At 37.3% G+C, this 16,816-nt stretch overlaps 1 protein-coding gene across 1 annotated transcript in view; it reads left to right on the top strand.

Annotated features, from left to right (window-relative positions):
- IL31RA (interleukin 31 receptor A) overlaps positions 1–16,816 on the top strand; it is a 60,642-nt gene that overhangs the window by 29,084 nt on the left and 14,742 nt on the right. Inside the window, exons 6-8 of the mRNA XM_074328940.2 lie at positions 2,976–3,127; positions 8,565–8,730; positions 14,525–14,604. Coding sequence (XP_074185041.2) covers positions 2,976–3,127; positions 8,565–8,730; positions 14,525–14,604 — 398 coding nt within the window. The remainder of the gene's footprint in view (positions 1–2,975; positions 3,128–8,564; positions 8,731–14,524; positions 14,605–16,816) is intronic.

Consider the following 16,816-nt stretch of genomic DNA (forward strand, 5'->3'; position numbering starts at 1 on the left):
TCTTCTAAGAGTTTTATTGATTAAGCTCTTACATTTGGTTCTTTGATCCTTTCTGAGTTAAGTTTTGTGTATGGTGTAAGGTAGAAGTCAAACTTCAATTTTTTGTATGGGACTATCCAGTTGTCGCAGTACCATTTATTGAAAAGATGATTCTTTTCCCAGTTGAATTGTCTTGGCACTCTTGTCAAAATCAGTTCCCCATAAATATAAGATTTTTATTCCTGTGGGCTCTCAGTTCTGTTCTATTGATATATATTTCTATCTTTACGCCATTATCACACTATCTTGATTACTGTAGCTTTATAATAAGTTTTGAAATTGAGAAAGTAAGTCATCCAATTTTGTTCTTTTTCAAGATTATTTTGACTGTTGGGTCCCTTGCATTTCCATATGAATTTTAGGGTCAGCTTGTCAATTACTGCAGAAAAGCCCACTGGGATGCTGATAGGGATAGTGCTATCAATAATATAAAATCTTGCAATCCATGAACATGGGATATCTCTCCACTTGTTTAGGCCTTTTTAAATTTCTTTCAATAATACTTTGTAGTTTTCAGTGTACAGATCTTGTACTTCTTTGGTTAAATTTATTCTCAAGTATTTTATTACTTTTTATACTCTTATAAATGGAATTGCTTTCTTAATTTCATATTCAGATTGTTCATTATCAGAATATACAAATACAATTGATTTTTGTGTATTGATCTTGGAACCTGCAACCTTGTTGAACTTGTATGTTGGATCTAATAGGTTTTTTTTGTGTGTGTGGATTCCTAAGATTTTTTTAAATTAAAAAAAAAAATTTATCCAAGATCATGTCATCTGAAAATATAGTTTTACTTCTTTCCTTTCATCCAATCTGGGCACTTTTTATTTATCTTTCTTGTCTGGTTGCCCTATTAAGAACCTGCTATATAATGCTAAACAGAAGTGGTGAGAGCAGGCATCTTTTTCTTGTTCTTGATCTTAGGGGGAAAGAATGTAGACTTTCACCATTAAGTATGATGTTAGGTGAGGGTTTTTATAGATGCATCTTATAAGGTTGAGGAAATTCTCTTCTAATCATAGTTTATTGGATGTTTTTATCATGAATAGGTGTTGGATTTTGTCAAATATCTATTCTGTTTTTATTGAGATAACAATGAGTTTTTGTCCTTTATTCTATTAAAATGATGTGGACTACATTGACTGATTTTTATGGCAAACAAATCCTGTTTCTTGGGATAAATTTCACCTGGTTGTGGTGTATAATCCTTTTTATATGTTGATAAATTTGGATTGCTAGTTTTTTGTTGAGGGCTTTTACTTTTGTATTCATAAAGGATATTTGTCTGCTGTTTTCTTGTGATATCTTTGTCTGTTTTTGGTACCAGGGTAATATTGGCTTTATAGAATGAGTTGGGAACTGTTTCCTGGTCTTCTATTTTTTGGAACAATATTTGAAAGATTACTCTTACTTCTTTAAACCTTTGGTAGACATCATCAGTGTAAATAACTGGGCTTGAGATTTTCTTTTTGTGAAGTGTGTTTATTTGGGTTTCTTAAAACTCTTTTTTTAGAACTGCCTGTGGAAAGCTTGTGTCACACTATGAACACTGACTTTATTTCATGATGATGGACCTGAAAGGAACAAGATTATTCACTTTTTCTTTGTAAACCTTTATTGTCTTTGCTTTCTTAAAATGAACGTGTATACTTTAACAATTAAAATGTTAAAAAATAAATTGTCACAAGATAACAAAACAAAACCAAAAAAGCAAGAAAAAAACAAAAAGCTCCAAAACTTCCTATCCTTGTTTCAACCAGAAGTAGTAGATATATAAATATTCTGTATTCTGTCACTGAGAGTGAGGAGAAATTTTGGTCTAAATTAGTAAAACACAGATTTATAAAATTAATCTCTGAAGAAATTTTGTTTTTCTAATCTAAGGCCTGGTAAAGTGTTGCTAAGTACTAAGATATATTCAAAAAACAAATTAAGAAAACAATCCAAATTACAATAATATCAAAAGAATAAAATACTTAGGAGTAAATTTAACCAAGGTGGTGAAAAACCTGTACACTGAAAACTACAAAACATCAATGAAGGAAATTGAAGAAGACATAGATAGACAGAAATATACCCTGTGATCCTTACAGAAGGATTAATATTGTTAAAATGTCCATACAATGCAAAGCAATCTACAGATTAAATGCAATACCTATAAAAATGCCAATGACATTTTCCACAGAAATTCCAAATTCATATGGAACCACAAAAGACCCGGTCCGAAAAGCTAAAGCAATTTTGAACAAGAACAAATCTGAAGGCAAATTTACAGTCTTACATATAAGACCCTAAAGTTATAACAAGCTAATTTGAATTTCTACCAACTTAACTTTAATTGCATACAGAAACTCTATTCCTATACAGCCCTGACACAGGCAGCCCTGCCTCCACTTTGTTATTGATGTCGTAGATTACATCTTCATAATTGTATTCCCACCAGCAGAGATTTATAATTCTTTTTAATATTAGTCTTTTAAATTCTGTAGGAAATAAAAAGAGGAGTTACAAACCAAAATTCTATAATATTGATTTTTATATTTGCCTATATATTTACCTTTAATGGAGATCTTTATATCTCCATCTGGCTTCAAGTTATTGTCTAGCATGCTTTCATTTCATCCTGAATGACTGACTCCCTTAGAATTTCTTGTAGAGAAGCTATAGTGGTTATGAACTCCCTCAGCTTTTGTTTATCACAGGAATGTATCTTCTCATTGGACGTTTCATTTTGGGGAGTGGGATGGTGGTGGTAGCAACATTTCCTTTTCACTGGTTTTCTAATACCACCTACATATATTAGATCACAAAATATGCACTATCATTTCCTTTCTAGTTTTTTTTGTGTTTTTTTTTCAATTTGGGGTGGATGTTATTTGTACTTTCTGATCTTTTTGCAAATATGAGAACTATGTGATTTTTATTTTCAGTCAAAATCGAACCACCTAATATTCGCAGTGTGAAACCAATTTTGGGCAGCAAACGAATGGTTCAAATAAAATGGGAAAGGCCTTCGTTGGCACCTGTATCATCCATTTTAAACTACACGCTTCGATTTAGAATAGTAAACAGTGCCCGCTGGGTAAGTTATACCATTACAATGTTTCTATTAGAGGGCCCAAAGAAGAGAATTACTGACAACTTTTGTTGACCTGGAATGGTTTTTTCTTTTTTATATTGAAAATAGAAGATAGAAAAATAGTGAGTACTTGTTTTCCCAGTTTTCCATTTGGGTCTTTGAGATTGGAAAAGCGTTTTACTGTAGTCATCTTGCATTGTGAGCACATGAACATATTAAAGAGCGAAAAATTTACTTTTACATTCCATCCTGATTTGTGTCTAGCTATGTTGGCTGCCAGAGATTCTATGGCTTGACCGTTTCTTTTTTTAGTTTTCCAACCTTTTGTGAAATTGTTATATATAATACACATTTAGAAAAGTGAACAAAATATAAATGTTGCATTTAATAAATTATTATTAAGTCAGTGCTCATGTAAAAACCACCAAGGTCAAAGATAGCATGCTAGAACGCCCTGCCTACTCTGATGACAATCCCTTCCTCCCCTTAGAGCTAACTGTTATCCTGATTTTCTTGGTAATTCCTTCTTTGCTTTTTATTATGGTTTTAACATTTAAGCCTGCATCCCTGAACAATATAGTTTGAGATATTATTATATAAATGGAATCCATCCTTTTTGACTTTTTTGTTTGGCTTTTTAAATATTGTGCTTTTAGAGTTCATTCATGTTATATGATGCTGGAGCTTATACTTTTTATTGCTGTGCAGTACTCTATCGTAGGAACACAGTGGAATCATGGCTTTAGTTTGCATATACCTGACTTTTAATGAGGTTGCATACCTTTTCATGTATTTATTGGCTATTTGGAGTCTTCTGTGAAGAGTTGATTTAAGCCTTTTGCACATTCTTTTTTTCTATTGGACAGTCTATCTGATTTTTTTTAAATTGACTTGTAGGAGTTCCTTATGTATTCTACTTATAAGTCATACTTTTAATTAAAATTTATTGGGGTGACAATTGTTAGTAAAGTTACATAGGTTTCAGGTGTACAAATCTGTAATATATCATCTATACATCACATTGTGTGTTCACCACCCAGATTCAGTTCTCCTTCCATCACAATATATTTGATCCTGTTTACCCTCATCTACCACCCCGCCCCCCTTACCCTCTGGTAACCACTAAACTTTTGTCTGTGTCTATGAGTTTTTATTTCTTCATTTGTTTGTATTGTTCTTTTGTTGTTTTCAGTTTTATATACCACATGTCAGTGAAATCATATGGTTCTCTACTTTTTCTGTCTAATTTATTTCGCTTAGCATTATAATCTCAAGATCCATCCATATTTAAAATGGCAATACTTCATCTTTTCTTATGGCAGAATAGTATAAGTCTTTCATTTGTTATGTGTGTTGCAAATATTTCTCACTATATAGCCTGACTTTTCACTCTCTATGGTGATTTTGGGCGAACAGAACTTAATTTTAATACTGTCAAATTTTATCTACCTTTTCCTGTATACTTAATGCCTTTTGTATCTTAAGAAATCTTTTCTTACCTCAAAGTTCAGAAGAAAATCTTGTATTTTTATCAGTGCAGTCTAAAATTATACCAATTTTTAACCACCCTTACTTTATTAACTCTTAGCTCCTAGACAATTAAATCAGTTAAATCTTTAAAACTCACCCCCCCACACACACGATTTGCTAGTAAAACATATCTTCATTATCTTAGAACTTGTTGGTTTTTAACCTAAGTGCAGGTATTTTATTTAATTCTGTTGAATTTCTTCATGTTGGTCTTATCTATCATTTCAGTCTATTTAGAATCTTTATTCTAACATCCAAAACTTACAGTTAACTTTCTACTTTCTCACTTTCAATATCTTCAAATTTAATACACTTACTTTGTACCTTAATTTAATCATTAATAAAAATAGTGACGACATCAGAACCCTATGGTAAACCAGCAGAGACCATCCAGTCACATCAGTCTCTCCTTCTTTGAGTATTGTCATTTACGCGAACTTCTTGCAATATATCTAAATACCACCACAATTGGACAGCCTACTGTTTTCATCTTGCCCATGTGGCTACCACTGGACTTTTTTCTTTGCTAAAACCCATAGGCACTGTGTTTACTGAGTCCCTTCCTAGTCTAGAACTCTTTCAGAAAATTGGTTTACTTTCTCTTGTCTTGTGTTCAAGACAAGGGAAATAATGATGCCCACTTCTCCCCTCAGCTTCCTTTGTATGCCAGCTCTGGAACCATTCTCCTAAAACCTGACTACATGTAACATAAGACTCACTGATTTATAGTTTCTGGAAACTCCCTCCGTTAGAAGGGAACGCCTAAGCAGGGAGTTCCTGGCTTATCTTCTTTCATACATGTTGTAGTCTCACCAGAGGCATTTCTTCTGTCTAGTAACCCATGATTTCTTCTATTTGTCTGGGCCCTGAGTCCTGTGGTTGTTGCAATAAGATTCAACAAGAAAAATAAACGAGAATCTATGTCATTCTGGAAAATTACTAAACCATGTACAACACTAAGTGAGGACAGCAAGTATAAACTACCCCAAATCCCAGCATCCTGTACCCACCTCTTTGACAAACTCACCTACATTTGCACTCATCTTTATTTCCTTCCTTCTAGTCCCTGAGATAAGAGATCCTTCTTCCTGCTTCTCTGGAAGAAGTGGGAAGGAAAGTGGAATGTGCAGCCAGTATCTCTCTACATCCAACTTTCAAACACAACGAAGTCTATACAGTTCTAAACCCAACTTAATCAACCCAACCTTCTATGGATGATTCCCATTATCTATAGAAGAAAATCCACATCCTTAAACCTCCAAGACCTGGCCCCTGTTGATCCTTCCAACCTCATCTTTCATCTTGCCCTGGCTCCTCTACTAATTCTGAATTGCTAGTTTCCCTTGCATCACGTGGCCTCACTATTCTGTGCCTCTGCCTAGAACACCATCTGCCGTAGTACTGTACTCCTGCCCCAAACTGTGCTAACATATTCATCTCTCAGAACTCAGTTCTAACAGATTCCCCTCTGAGAGTCTGAGCTAGGTACTCCTCCTCTGTCATTACATTTGACACTCAGTGTAGTCATTTAAAGCTGTCTCTCCCTGCATTAGGCTATAGGTTCCTCACATACAGAGACCTTGGTTTTCATCTTTGTTTTCCCATTGTTTGGCACACGTACTCAATAAATGTTTAACTAAACTGAACCATATAAAAACGAATTCTAAAATCCCAATATGTCCATATAGCAAGACTCATATTTGTATGATGCTCTGTGGGTTACAACGTGCTTTCTTATACTCCGAACTATTTAATCCTTGCAAATATCCTATAAGTGAGGCACCACTATTTTTATTTTTGTAGATTAGGAAATCGCAATGTAGAGAGCTTAAATCACTTCTCCAAGATCACAGGGTCTATAAGTTGCAGACCTGAGTCCAGGTTTTCTGATTCCAGTTCAGGCATTCATTTGACCACACTTCAGCAACCTCCAAACAACTTTCCTATGACCCTAGTCTAAATGGATTTCACCTTGATAAAATGGAACCATAGGCACACTCTACAAAAGGATCTCAAGACTCTTTTAAGAGTTTAGTTTAGGCTTTGCACCAAAACTTCTGACTCATCTCTTAAGATACAAACACTTTGAGTGAGCCAGCGTTTGGCACAAAATATAGATTGTTAGAAACAAACCTGATGAAGTTAATTAATGTTTTGGTTGGAGTCCATTGTCTGTGTTGAGTTGGGAAAGTTTTAGATTTAAGCCTGTAAATGGAAGATCAATTGATCCTGGACTCTGTGTGAGCCAAGGCACCTCGTCTGTACAAAGAGCCAAAGTAAAAGAAGGCTTAGAGGCACGCTGAGTCAAAGACTGAGCAGCTTTTGTTTCATTAGAGGCTAGGGCTGAGGAGAACAGGCTTGCAGAGCTGCCTGAGGCAGAGCTTTCTGAGCATGAATGTGAGGAGACCTAGCAATCTAGCCACACTTGTGCTGAGTGAGGGCACTAGCAAAGCAGGAGGAAAACTTAAAATGATTTTTTAGAAAGAATATTATATATTTTTTAAAGCGTCACAAGTAAAATAGAACTTTATTAGACTTTCTTGAACATATTTTATGGATTAATGTGATTTTAATTTTGATTTACATGTGATCGGCCTTCTCCTAAAAGTCTTAATTTTGTGCACATTGGGCCCCATAGATAAAGTAAATTGGGGAGGCAACTTCCCAGAGATGATGGATTATCCCAAGTTATGTTTCCAAAAACCCTTTTCTACCATTGCAACATCTCCAGGGGCTGTTGGCTCAGGGACCCTGGGATTCAGCAGCAAAACTGCTTTCATGTTTGGATCCTACTTCCTTGCTCCAACTCCATCTCACTAGGATGGGAGTTCAGAAGTATCCATCTAGAGCTGGGGTGCTCAGCTTGTTGCCACATATACGTATCCTCACTTTGTTCAGTTATAGGCCCAGGACCTATAATTATGTACTTAACTTCACAGCTGTTATATACACATAAGAACTGTCTGGACTTCCTTCTCTCCCAGGGTTCTATGGGACTATTGTGCACGGTCACAAAATGAACTATCAGTGCAGTTTATTTTTACTAATCAACTGAATATAAACCAACAGCTAAAAGTTCATATTGTGAGAACAATGACCACGCTCAGAGAGAAATAGCTGAGTTTTTAAATTTCTCTTGGAGGGTTGGGTCCAGAGGGGCTTTAGAGATTCTATAAAGCAACACGCACATTTTACTAATGAGGAAACTGCTGTCTAGGAAGGAGAAGTGCTTTATTTACCTCTTCCCCTTTCCCACCCCAAGATGGTGTCAAAATAAATTTATGCATCCAGGCTGCTGAGCTCTTTAGCAGCTTGACTGGTCCTCCAAAGACCAATAACGTGAAACGGAAGGTTTGGGTAAAGAGAAGGAGTCTAGGAGTGAGGAAATCTGTGTTCTGATCTTAGTTCTGATCCTAGTTCTGCTGGGAACAAATGCTGAGGCAGCCCATGATCACTTAACTTTTCTGGGTCTTGTCCATGACACGAGGTTGACTTGAATGTCGCTAAAGTGTCAGTTACCGACTGTTCCATGAGGCCTTAGTTCTAGGTGTCGGAATCACTGCCAAATTTTACACTGAGGCCCAGGTTGTCCTGAGTCCCAGGACTCTACCTTGCATCTTCCAGAACGTCAAGACTCTGCTCATTCACATTCAGCCCAGAGGCAGGAATCTCTGCCTCGAAAGCTTAGAAACAGGAAGTGGGGAAGGGTGTGGTTATGTGGGGTCACTCACATCTATTTAGGTGCAAATGGTCCCCTGGCATGCACGGAGGTTTATTTATGATTATTATGTATTTTAAAATTTGAGATATAATGCTACTAGTTCTGAAAAGGTAAGAGAGGGTTGGGGAAGAGCAATAGGAACATAACATGTGGTCTCCCGTCCAGCTCAATGTTATCTCTGTCTTTTAGATGGAAGTCAATTTCACCAAAGAAGATACCAATAGTGAGCAAACATACAACCTCACAGGGCTGCAGGCTTCTACAGAGTATGTCGTAGCTCTGCAATGTGCAGCTAAGGAGTCACAGTTCTGGAGTGGCTGGAGCCAAGAAAAAATGGGAACAACTGAGGAAGAAGGCAAGCTGGTCCTTTGTAATTCCTTTTCTACCTGCTCCAGTTTAGGGCCTGGGCATGGCCTTTGTGGGTTTTGTCAAGTTCTGTACCTGGGAATCTGTGTAATCCCACAATCCTAGAGCTTGGAGTGTCTGTCCACTCCCCCTCCTCAGGGCCCTCACTGCGCCTACCTGAGCCCACAGGATAAGCCAGCCATCCTCTGATGGTGTTAATTATGGTAGCAGCTTTTTGCCCCAAAGGCAAAAGATCACATCTTTAATATTCTGAATAAGGTCTTATACTATATATGAAGCTGTATAATATTTAAAGATAGCCTATGATAAATTAAAGGTATATATTGTAAACCCTGGAGCTATTACTAAAACATAAATAAAGGTATAACTAATGAGAAACAAAAAGGTCTCACCTTTAATGACAGCAAGGAAAGGAAAGAGAAACGGACCACACTTTGATTGAAGTATGGTAATTAGGAACAGTACTTCGAATCTGTGTGCTTGGCTTAAATCCCAGCCTGGCTGTGGGTGACTAAAGATTAAGGAAAGATACTTCATCTTTAAGCGTCAGTTTCCAAACTATTTATTTCCCTTTCCCGTAATGGAATATAATTTGTAAAATTGAGTTAATAGTAGTACTTTTCAGTGTTATTTTAAAGATTAAATGAAATAATGTGTTTAACCCAATAGTAAACATTCAGTAAATGGCAGATTTCCTATTACTATTTAAAATTCTCCTAAGAGCCCTATAAAATATGTAGATTCACCCCCATTTGGATTTGAGGGAGCTGAGTTTTAGAGATGTTAATAAATTGCTCAGGGTCACTCATCATGTGTTGCCATTCTCTATAAATCAAGAGCCTTGCCCAGTGCCTGATCTCCATTAGCTGGTCAGTAGATACTGGAATGTATGTTTTCTATGGCTGCTGTAACAAATTACCACAAATTTAGTGGCTTAAAGCAACACAGATTGTTTTCTCTGATAGTTCTGGAAGTCAGAAATCCAAAATGAGTTTCACTGGACTAAAGTCAAGGCGTCAACAGGGTTGTTTCCCTTTGGAAACTCTGAGGGGAGAATATGGTTTGTTTTTTGTTTTGTGTTATTTTGCCTTTTCCAGATTCTAGTACTGCCTATATTTCTTGGTTTGTGGCCCCTTCTTCCATCTACAAAACATATCACTCTAATCTCTGCTTCCATCATCACATTATCTCTTCTCATTTTCTGTCAAATCTTTCTGCCTCCTTATTAGAAAGACCTTTGTGATAACATTTAAGGACCACCTGGATAATCCAAAATAATCTCCTTATCTCAAGATCCTCACTTAATCATATCTGTAAATTCCCTTTGGCCAGATAAGGTAACATTTAGGGTTCCAGGGATTCGGACTTAGATCTTTGGGGTTCATTTTTCAGCCTAACACAATGAATGAATAGGTGACTAATTAGATGAATACTTGCTGATGTCTACACATTTTTTTCTGAATTATGGAAAAGAAATGTAAAAACGCTGACCCTTCTAACTTTCTGAGGTTTTAACCTTATTTGTTTGTAAGACATGTGGTTTTTAGACAATGAATTTCTCTTGACCCCACCCCTGGCTACCATTTCAGGGCTTTATTATTCATCCTTATAGCTAAGCTTGACATTGGTCTCAGGTAATATCCGAGGTCAATTTCTGAGCTCCCTCATCCATATAACAGTTTATTCCTCTGGATCCTGGTTGAGTTTCCCATGAAATCAGGTTAGTATTAACAGATGTTTGGCCCATTTGCCCATAAGGTTAGATGTCTGGAAATAATCTGGTGCCTTCTGAATTTTGAATCCCCCACTGGAGATGTTCATGCTTAGTCTGGACTACCCCTTGGTGGATGTGGTTACACAATAAAAATTCATGCAGCACATGGGGAGTTGCACTAGATGGCCAGTGAAGGCTCTTCTCACCCCAAGATAACATTCCTGTATGTCATTCAGGCATCCAGTCTTCTATGGCAGGCTGTGGCCGTACAGGAAAAAGTCATAGAAATTTACAAGTCATTATGTGTTTAAGTGTTTAGAACAAAGTCCTACAAGTGGTAAGCACTATATAAATTTTAAATAAATAAAAATAACTTTTTATTTATTTTTAAATTTTTATTAATTATTAATTTTTAAATTAATTTTGGTTGAAACAAAATTAGTCAAGTTGTAGATTTAATGTAGACATTTGATTAAAATTATATACAATATTTGGGAACACATTTACATTCCACAGACATTATCTCAAAGTGTCTAGTGAATACAAATATAATAGCTTACAAATATCAAACAACACATAAATTGCACAGAAAAGAAAGGGTTCAATGGTCATAAACTATTAGAGTAGTTAATTATTGTTGTCTGTGTCTTTGCTGAGCCCATCCTTTTAAAATATTAGAATGAAACACACGAGTATTGTTGAGCAAATTGTCCTCTTCCTTTGCTACACCTTTCAGAAGGCAATCTGGGAGATTAAATTTTATCTGTGATCTTGTTTTGCACAGCTCTTCTCCCTGCAGCTGTCACTCTTCTCCTCAGTGACCTACTGGTGCCATGATGGGTCAGTGTCTTAAGTTAGCTCATCACTGTCGGGCCACCCTCTAATGTCAATTTCATCCACTCATTTTGCTGCCAGAAACAAGACTTACCATTTCAGCTGACTTATTATTTCAGCTAGCTTGGCTAAGATGAATTAGCAAAACACTAGATGCTGGTGTTCTCTGTACCCTTTTCTAATTAAATCAAATCAACACTCATTTATCAAAGTCACCACTAGAGAACTTTCACTTTTGTTTTTCATTTTTTCATAATCCCAGAGGAAATTGATGAGAATACACCCCTCTACCCTTAAGAAATCTTAATTTATCCTTTTCTAATTCATAAACTATTTGTTTCCCTATTTTACAATGAAATTCCAGTTATTTAACACATACCACCTCAAACCTTTCCTAATTGTTTGAAAATTTCTATTCTAAGTTTAATATGGAGCACTGTCTATTTTATTTTGGATTTCAACATGTTCATTATTAGGGTTATTTACCCACATTTAAGTATGACACAGATATAGTCATATTCAAATCCTGGCTTTATTACTTAAAAACTTATGGTGCAGTTGCTTCACTTCTCTGTGCTTCAGAAATGGAGATAATAATATTGGTATTCCTAATTGTAGGGCTGGAGCGATTAAATGAGATCATTCAGGTACAATGATTAGTACAGTGACACTTGCTAAAAGCTAGCTATTCTTATTGTTGGTCTTCAGCAAGGGCACCAGTATGTGTCTGAGCTGTCGGACTGGTGGCATGGTGGGGATTTCCAGACTGTAATAGAAATAACATGGCATCAAATTGTTCTTATATTGGTCCAAACAATCGATGCCTTTGAATACGTAGGTTTTTTTGGCAGATTTGGAAAATGTTAATTTTGTTCTTTCACAAATACAGAATTATTACTTTTTCCCCTGTGATTAAATTGTCGATCCATTATTAACTCATGGGTACTGGAAAATTGGCTGTGATAGTTGTAGAAGACTTACATGCTAGTGAGGCAGTGGTTTTACTAAGAGCTGCATTGCGGGAAGGCTATATTGGGAAGACTGTCTTTGAACTGTATCTGCAGGTAATAGTGGCTCAGCGAAAAAAGAAAATAACTGGTTAAATACATTTGTCATCTCCATCTACCAAAGCTAAATGGCTGCCTATGGGATAAATCTAAGGAGAATTTCACTCATATTTCTGATGAAGTGACGGGAAGGACTGATTATTTAATAATCAGTTTATTTTTGCCTCTATATATGCTTCAGATGAACCTTTGGGACTGGATTGTAATGAACATTTTGCCTTTGGATTTTTTTCCCTTTGCTCTCAACGTTATTATCCCAGAGTCCCACTTCCACATAACTGGAACAGAGAGACTCTGCAAGTAAGAGATGGAGTGAGAGTCCTTCCAATTCTGTGGGTTACCTTTGAGGGTCTAGTGACTTTGTAACCTTGTATAAAAGCTGTCATCTGGGAAGAACTCTGTCTCTGCTTACTTCTCATTGGTTTGTAGACAAGCTGAAACCAGCCTGTACTCTCTGTCTGACAAAGTTGAGTACTGGCTGTCCTTTCTTCCGATTAAAAAAAAAAGACCTTTGGGAAATCAGAAAACTCCTGGAAGAGCTTGTAAGACAACATCTCAATGGAACACAGATGAAGTCATATGTAAAGTCTAAACAATTCCAATTTACTTATACGGAATTACAATAGCTCTAATTGGGAGACCCAGGGCCTAACAGTTAGACTGTGTTACCCACACTTTATTTTCTGCAAGAGTCATTCTAGAAATGTGACTCTCCATTGATGATAAAACAGGTTTTACTTAATTGCCTCTTGGCACATTTTTCTAGATTATGAAGTTGTCTTTAGTTGGAGTTCAGTAATTTCACTTTAAGGCACTCTATCACCACAAGTTAAAAAGATTCTGAAAACAATCTGTCAGTACTAAAATAGTTTAGATCTTGGCCTGAGTGGCAGACCCCATTCTTTGCAGATCTAATTACATTATCTTCCGCCATGTGATTTCCTCAAGAAAAGATTCAGAGTGCATCAATGCAGCTTCAGTTAGAGACATTTCCTCACTTCTCCAAATTGCAGGTCACTAGACTTCTGGACAGTTCTTTAGAACTTTCTCTGCTTTCCTCTCATGGCTAAAGTGTGTGGGTTATTCATTAATCAAAAGCTTAGCATTTTGAAATTTTAGGTGTATGTCAGATCATTGAACCATAACTTGTGAGTAATCCACTCCTTGCCAAAACTTGCTTGAGACAAGAGATACAGGAGATATAGTCCACATATCAAGTGAAATGCAAATTCCTCTTATTTTTGTAAGTTTTATCCTGTATGTATGTTAGCTTCATCAGAAGCTAACAATTGAACTATGTTGTCTTAGATTATGTTGTTCACTGGAGAAATGCGTGAATTGAGTTCAAAATAATTCCCTTGCATTTTAAATATACACATGCCATATTTCTGTACTTTTGCTCAATTGTGATTGTACACATTGGTCTTTATGTTACCCTGTGTCTTTTTTTTGAGAGGACCCCCTTATAAATTCCATTTATGAATTCAATGCCCATAGCCAGAAAATATTTAAATATTTGCCTCTTCACATGAATTCTGTGTTTCTTTTTTATCAGGTCATTAGAAATATGCAACTCAATATGATTCATTTTCACTTTTCCTGCCCAGAAGATCAGCATTAAATTTACAACTCAGAGAGGAATGTAGTAAAGATTATCTCTTTGCTTCTTTCTTTAATTTTTTTCTTATATTTTATAACATTATAAGTATGCAGTTTCATCCTTTTGCAGAGTAGATATGATATAAATAATATATATTTTCTTATCAGTTATCTGTGTCATTTCCAGCTTTAATGTATGTAGATAGGATATCTTAGAGGACATGAGATGTCACATTTCAATCCAGATTGAGTGATAAATTATATTACAATGGGGATGGGGTCTAGTGTATCTTTTTTTTTTTTTTTTTAACCTTACATTAAGTCATCAGATCCAAGAGGAGTTTTATTTTTTACCTTTGGTTGATTCAAAATCCTTCAGCCACAAAATGCAGACACCCTTGTTCATTGTGAAGCTGCCAACCCGCTGTTCCCTACCTTACTCCTGCTGGCTCCCTTACGCAAATTCTTCCTGACTGTGTTTTCTAAAAAGGTAGCCCAGTTAATTTTCACCATCACCAATTGCAGCTCCCTTCTGTCTGAGTTGAGTACCTTACTCTTGTTCCTTACAGCTCCACTTACCCCGGATCTGTGGAGAGTCCTGAGACCAGCCAAAGTGGATGGAAGAAGGACAGTAAAGCTGTTGTGGAAGGTGACCTCACTCTGGGTTATTTGTTCGTTTGTTTTTTGTTGAAAACCCTTGGTCTCTTACACTTCAAAGAACTGTGATTATTGAACTTTAACCTCCTGAATTTCCTTCCCAAGAGACTTTATGATGCCCCAATCTCACAATGGTTTCCCTGCTCACAAAGCCCTTACACGTCATCTTATAGATGGCCTGAATGTGCATTAGAGACCATGGCTCCCGCTCCCCCATTCTTTGGTCTGAAACATTAACATTTAGAACAGGTACAAAGTGCAAGTGTAGGAGGCACCTTGACCTTCTGGTGAAAATCATCACTGGCTGGACGCCACTAGAAGGCAATGTAAAATTCTGTAGCCCACATCCTACAGTGGAGAAGAGTACTGACTTGGGGGCAGCTCACCCATGTGTCCTCAGGTCACTGCAAACATATATTGCACATGTATGCTTTTAAGTACTGGTATAGTGGGGTGCAAGGACAGACCAGGTCCTTTCCAGGGTGGAGTCCTGGAAGTGAGGAACAAAGGAGAAGTCAGGTAGGTAATGCAGAGAAGAAGAGGAGGAAGGAGGAGATGATAGAAGAAGGTAGGGAAAGGGGCAGAAAAGGAGGAGGCAGAGAGAATAGATAGGAAAGGAAAAGGACAAATAAAGAAGGAAAAAACAGTCAGGAAATAGGAGAGAAAAGATGGGAGTGTTGAGGGGAAGAAAGGGAGGAAAGCAGTGAGATGCCAAAACTCTTTACTATGTTTCCAAAATTCTCAGAAAATACTTATCATGTCATCTCCTACTTGCTAAAGTCCAGGCAAGTTTAAAATCCTTTTGAAAATGGAGAAGTCACCCTTCTCCATTTGGCTTTTCCAAATGACATTCCAACCCCAATTACTTCAGTGTTGGAGTATCCTTCAAACTTTTTCCTCTCCCTTCACCCGCGCCCCACCCATCCCACCCCCGACCCTCCCAACCCCCACCCCCGCCGCCACCAAGGACTATGGGACACCCTCCAGTTGGAGAGGCAACAGACAGGGAAAAGCACAATTTGGGTGTCAGTATATTTGAGGGGAAAGAAAGTAAACAGTGGCGCATATCCACGTGTGACCAGCTACATTGCAGTGGGGCAGGTAGACCACCTGTGAAGTAGAGGATATGAACTGCAGTGCCCTCCTCCTTTCTCCCCTCGCCTGGGAACCGATCTTCCTTTGGTCTCAATAGGAGAGTTCTCTAAGAATTAGAGTTGGTTAAAAAAGAATGAACTAATATTAGATAGTGGTGATTGCACAACACTGTGAGTATTCTAAAAGCCACTGAACCATATACTTTAAAACAATGAATTTTACAGTATGCGACTTGTATCTCGATAAAGCTGTTATTTTAAAAAGAGAATGAGTGTCTTAAGAGACAAAAGGCTCTTCTGACTGACCTTCTATGTCATGGGAGCCGTAAAGGAAATTCCCACACTAGGAGGGTAATGGGACAAAGTGACTTCTAAAGTCCTGTCTGGCCTTATATTCAGTAGTTCTGCTCCATCTATGTGTGTTATCAGTAACAGAATGTGAACAACTGGAAAGTCTTATAGTTCCTGGAAAATGCTCAGCATTCTGATCCCTATGTAAAACATCTGTTTTGTGGTCTCAAGTTCAAGGCTGAAAAGAAGAGTTTGGCTTGGAGCCTCTAGAGTCATCTTCGGCTTCTCACCAAAGATTTAGAACTGATAGAGCAGCCCTGAATGTTTTAGTTCTCCTAGCTGGGATGCCTAGGGCACCTGGTCCAGAGAAGCCAGCTCCCCTCTCAGAAGGGGAGCACAGTTACTCTCCAACCCTTGGAGGCTTCCAGCCTAGGGGTGATCCAGGGCTAGAACAGACTTGGGATTGGCTCGGAAGGAATGCCTCAACATTTTACTTTATATTCTTCTGTCCACGTGGGATAAAGAGAAAGACACAGCCAAAAGGAAATGGAGGCAGCTTGCTTACATTGGCTCAGGCATTCTCCTAGTTTAGCCTCATGGACTTAGACTTAGAAGGGTTGATACCAAGGGACCATTTAGCAAATCCCCTCTTCTGGCACTTGAAGGTTTAATGTCACAGCACCGGGTCTGTAATTCATCCCAGGAGGGTAATTGCCTGCTTGTAGGTTAGCAGCTAATAGTTAACATTACCCACACACCCCTCCACACCACTTAACACCATCTCAGTGCCTTTCCTTTTTTGTTTTTGGCAATAAATTT

This window comes from Rhinolophus sinicus, chromosome 3 (assembly GCF_057876585.1).
Source record: "Rhinolophus sinicus isolate RSI-liver-muscle chromosome 3, RSI-T2T, whole genome shotgun sequence".
In the NCBI taxonomy this organism is placed as follows: domain Eukaryota; kingdom Metazoa; phylum Chordata; class Mammalia; order Chiroptera; family Rhinolophidae; genus Rhinolophus; species Rhinolophus sinicus.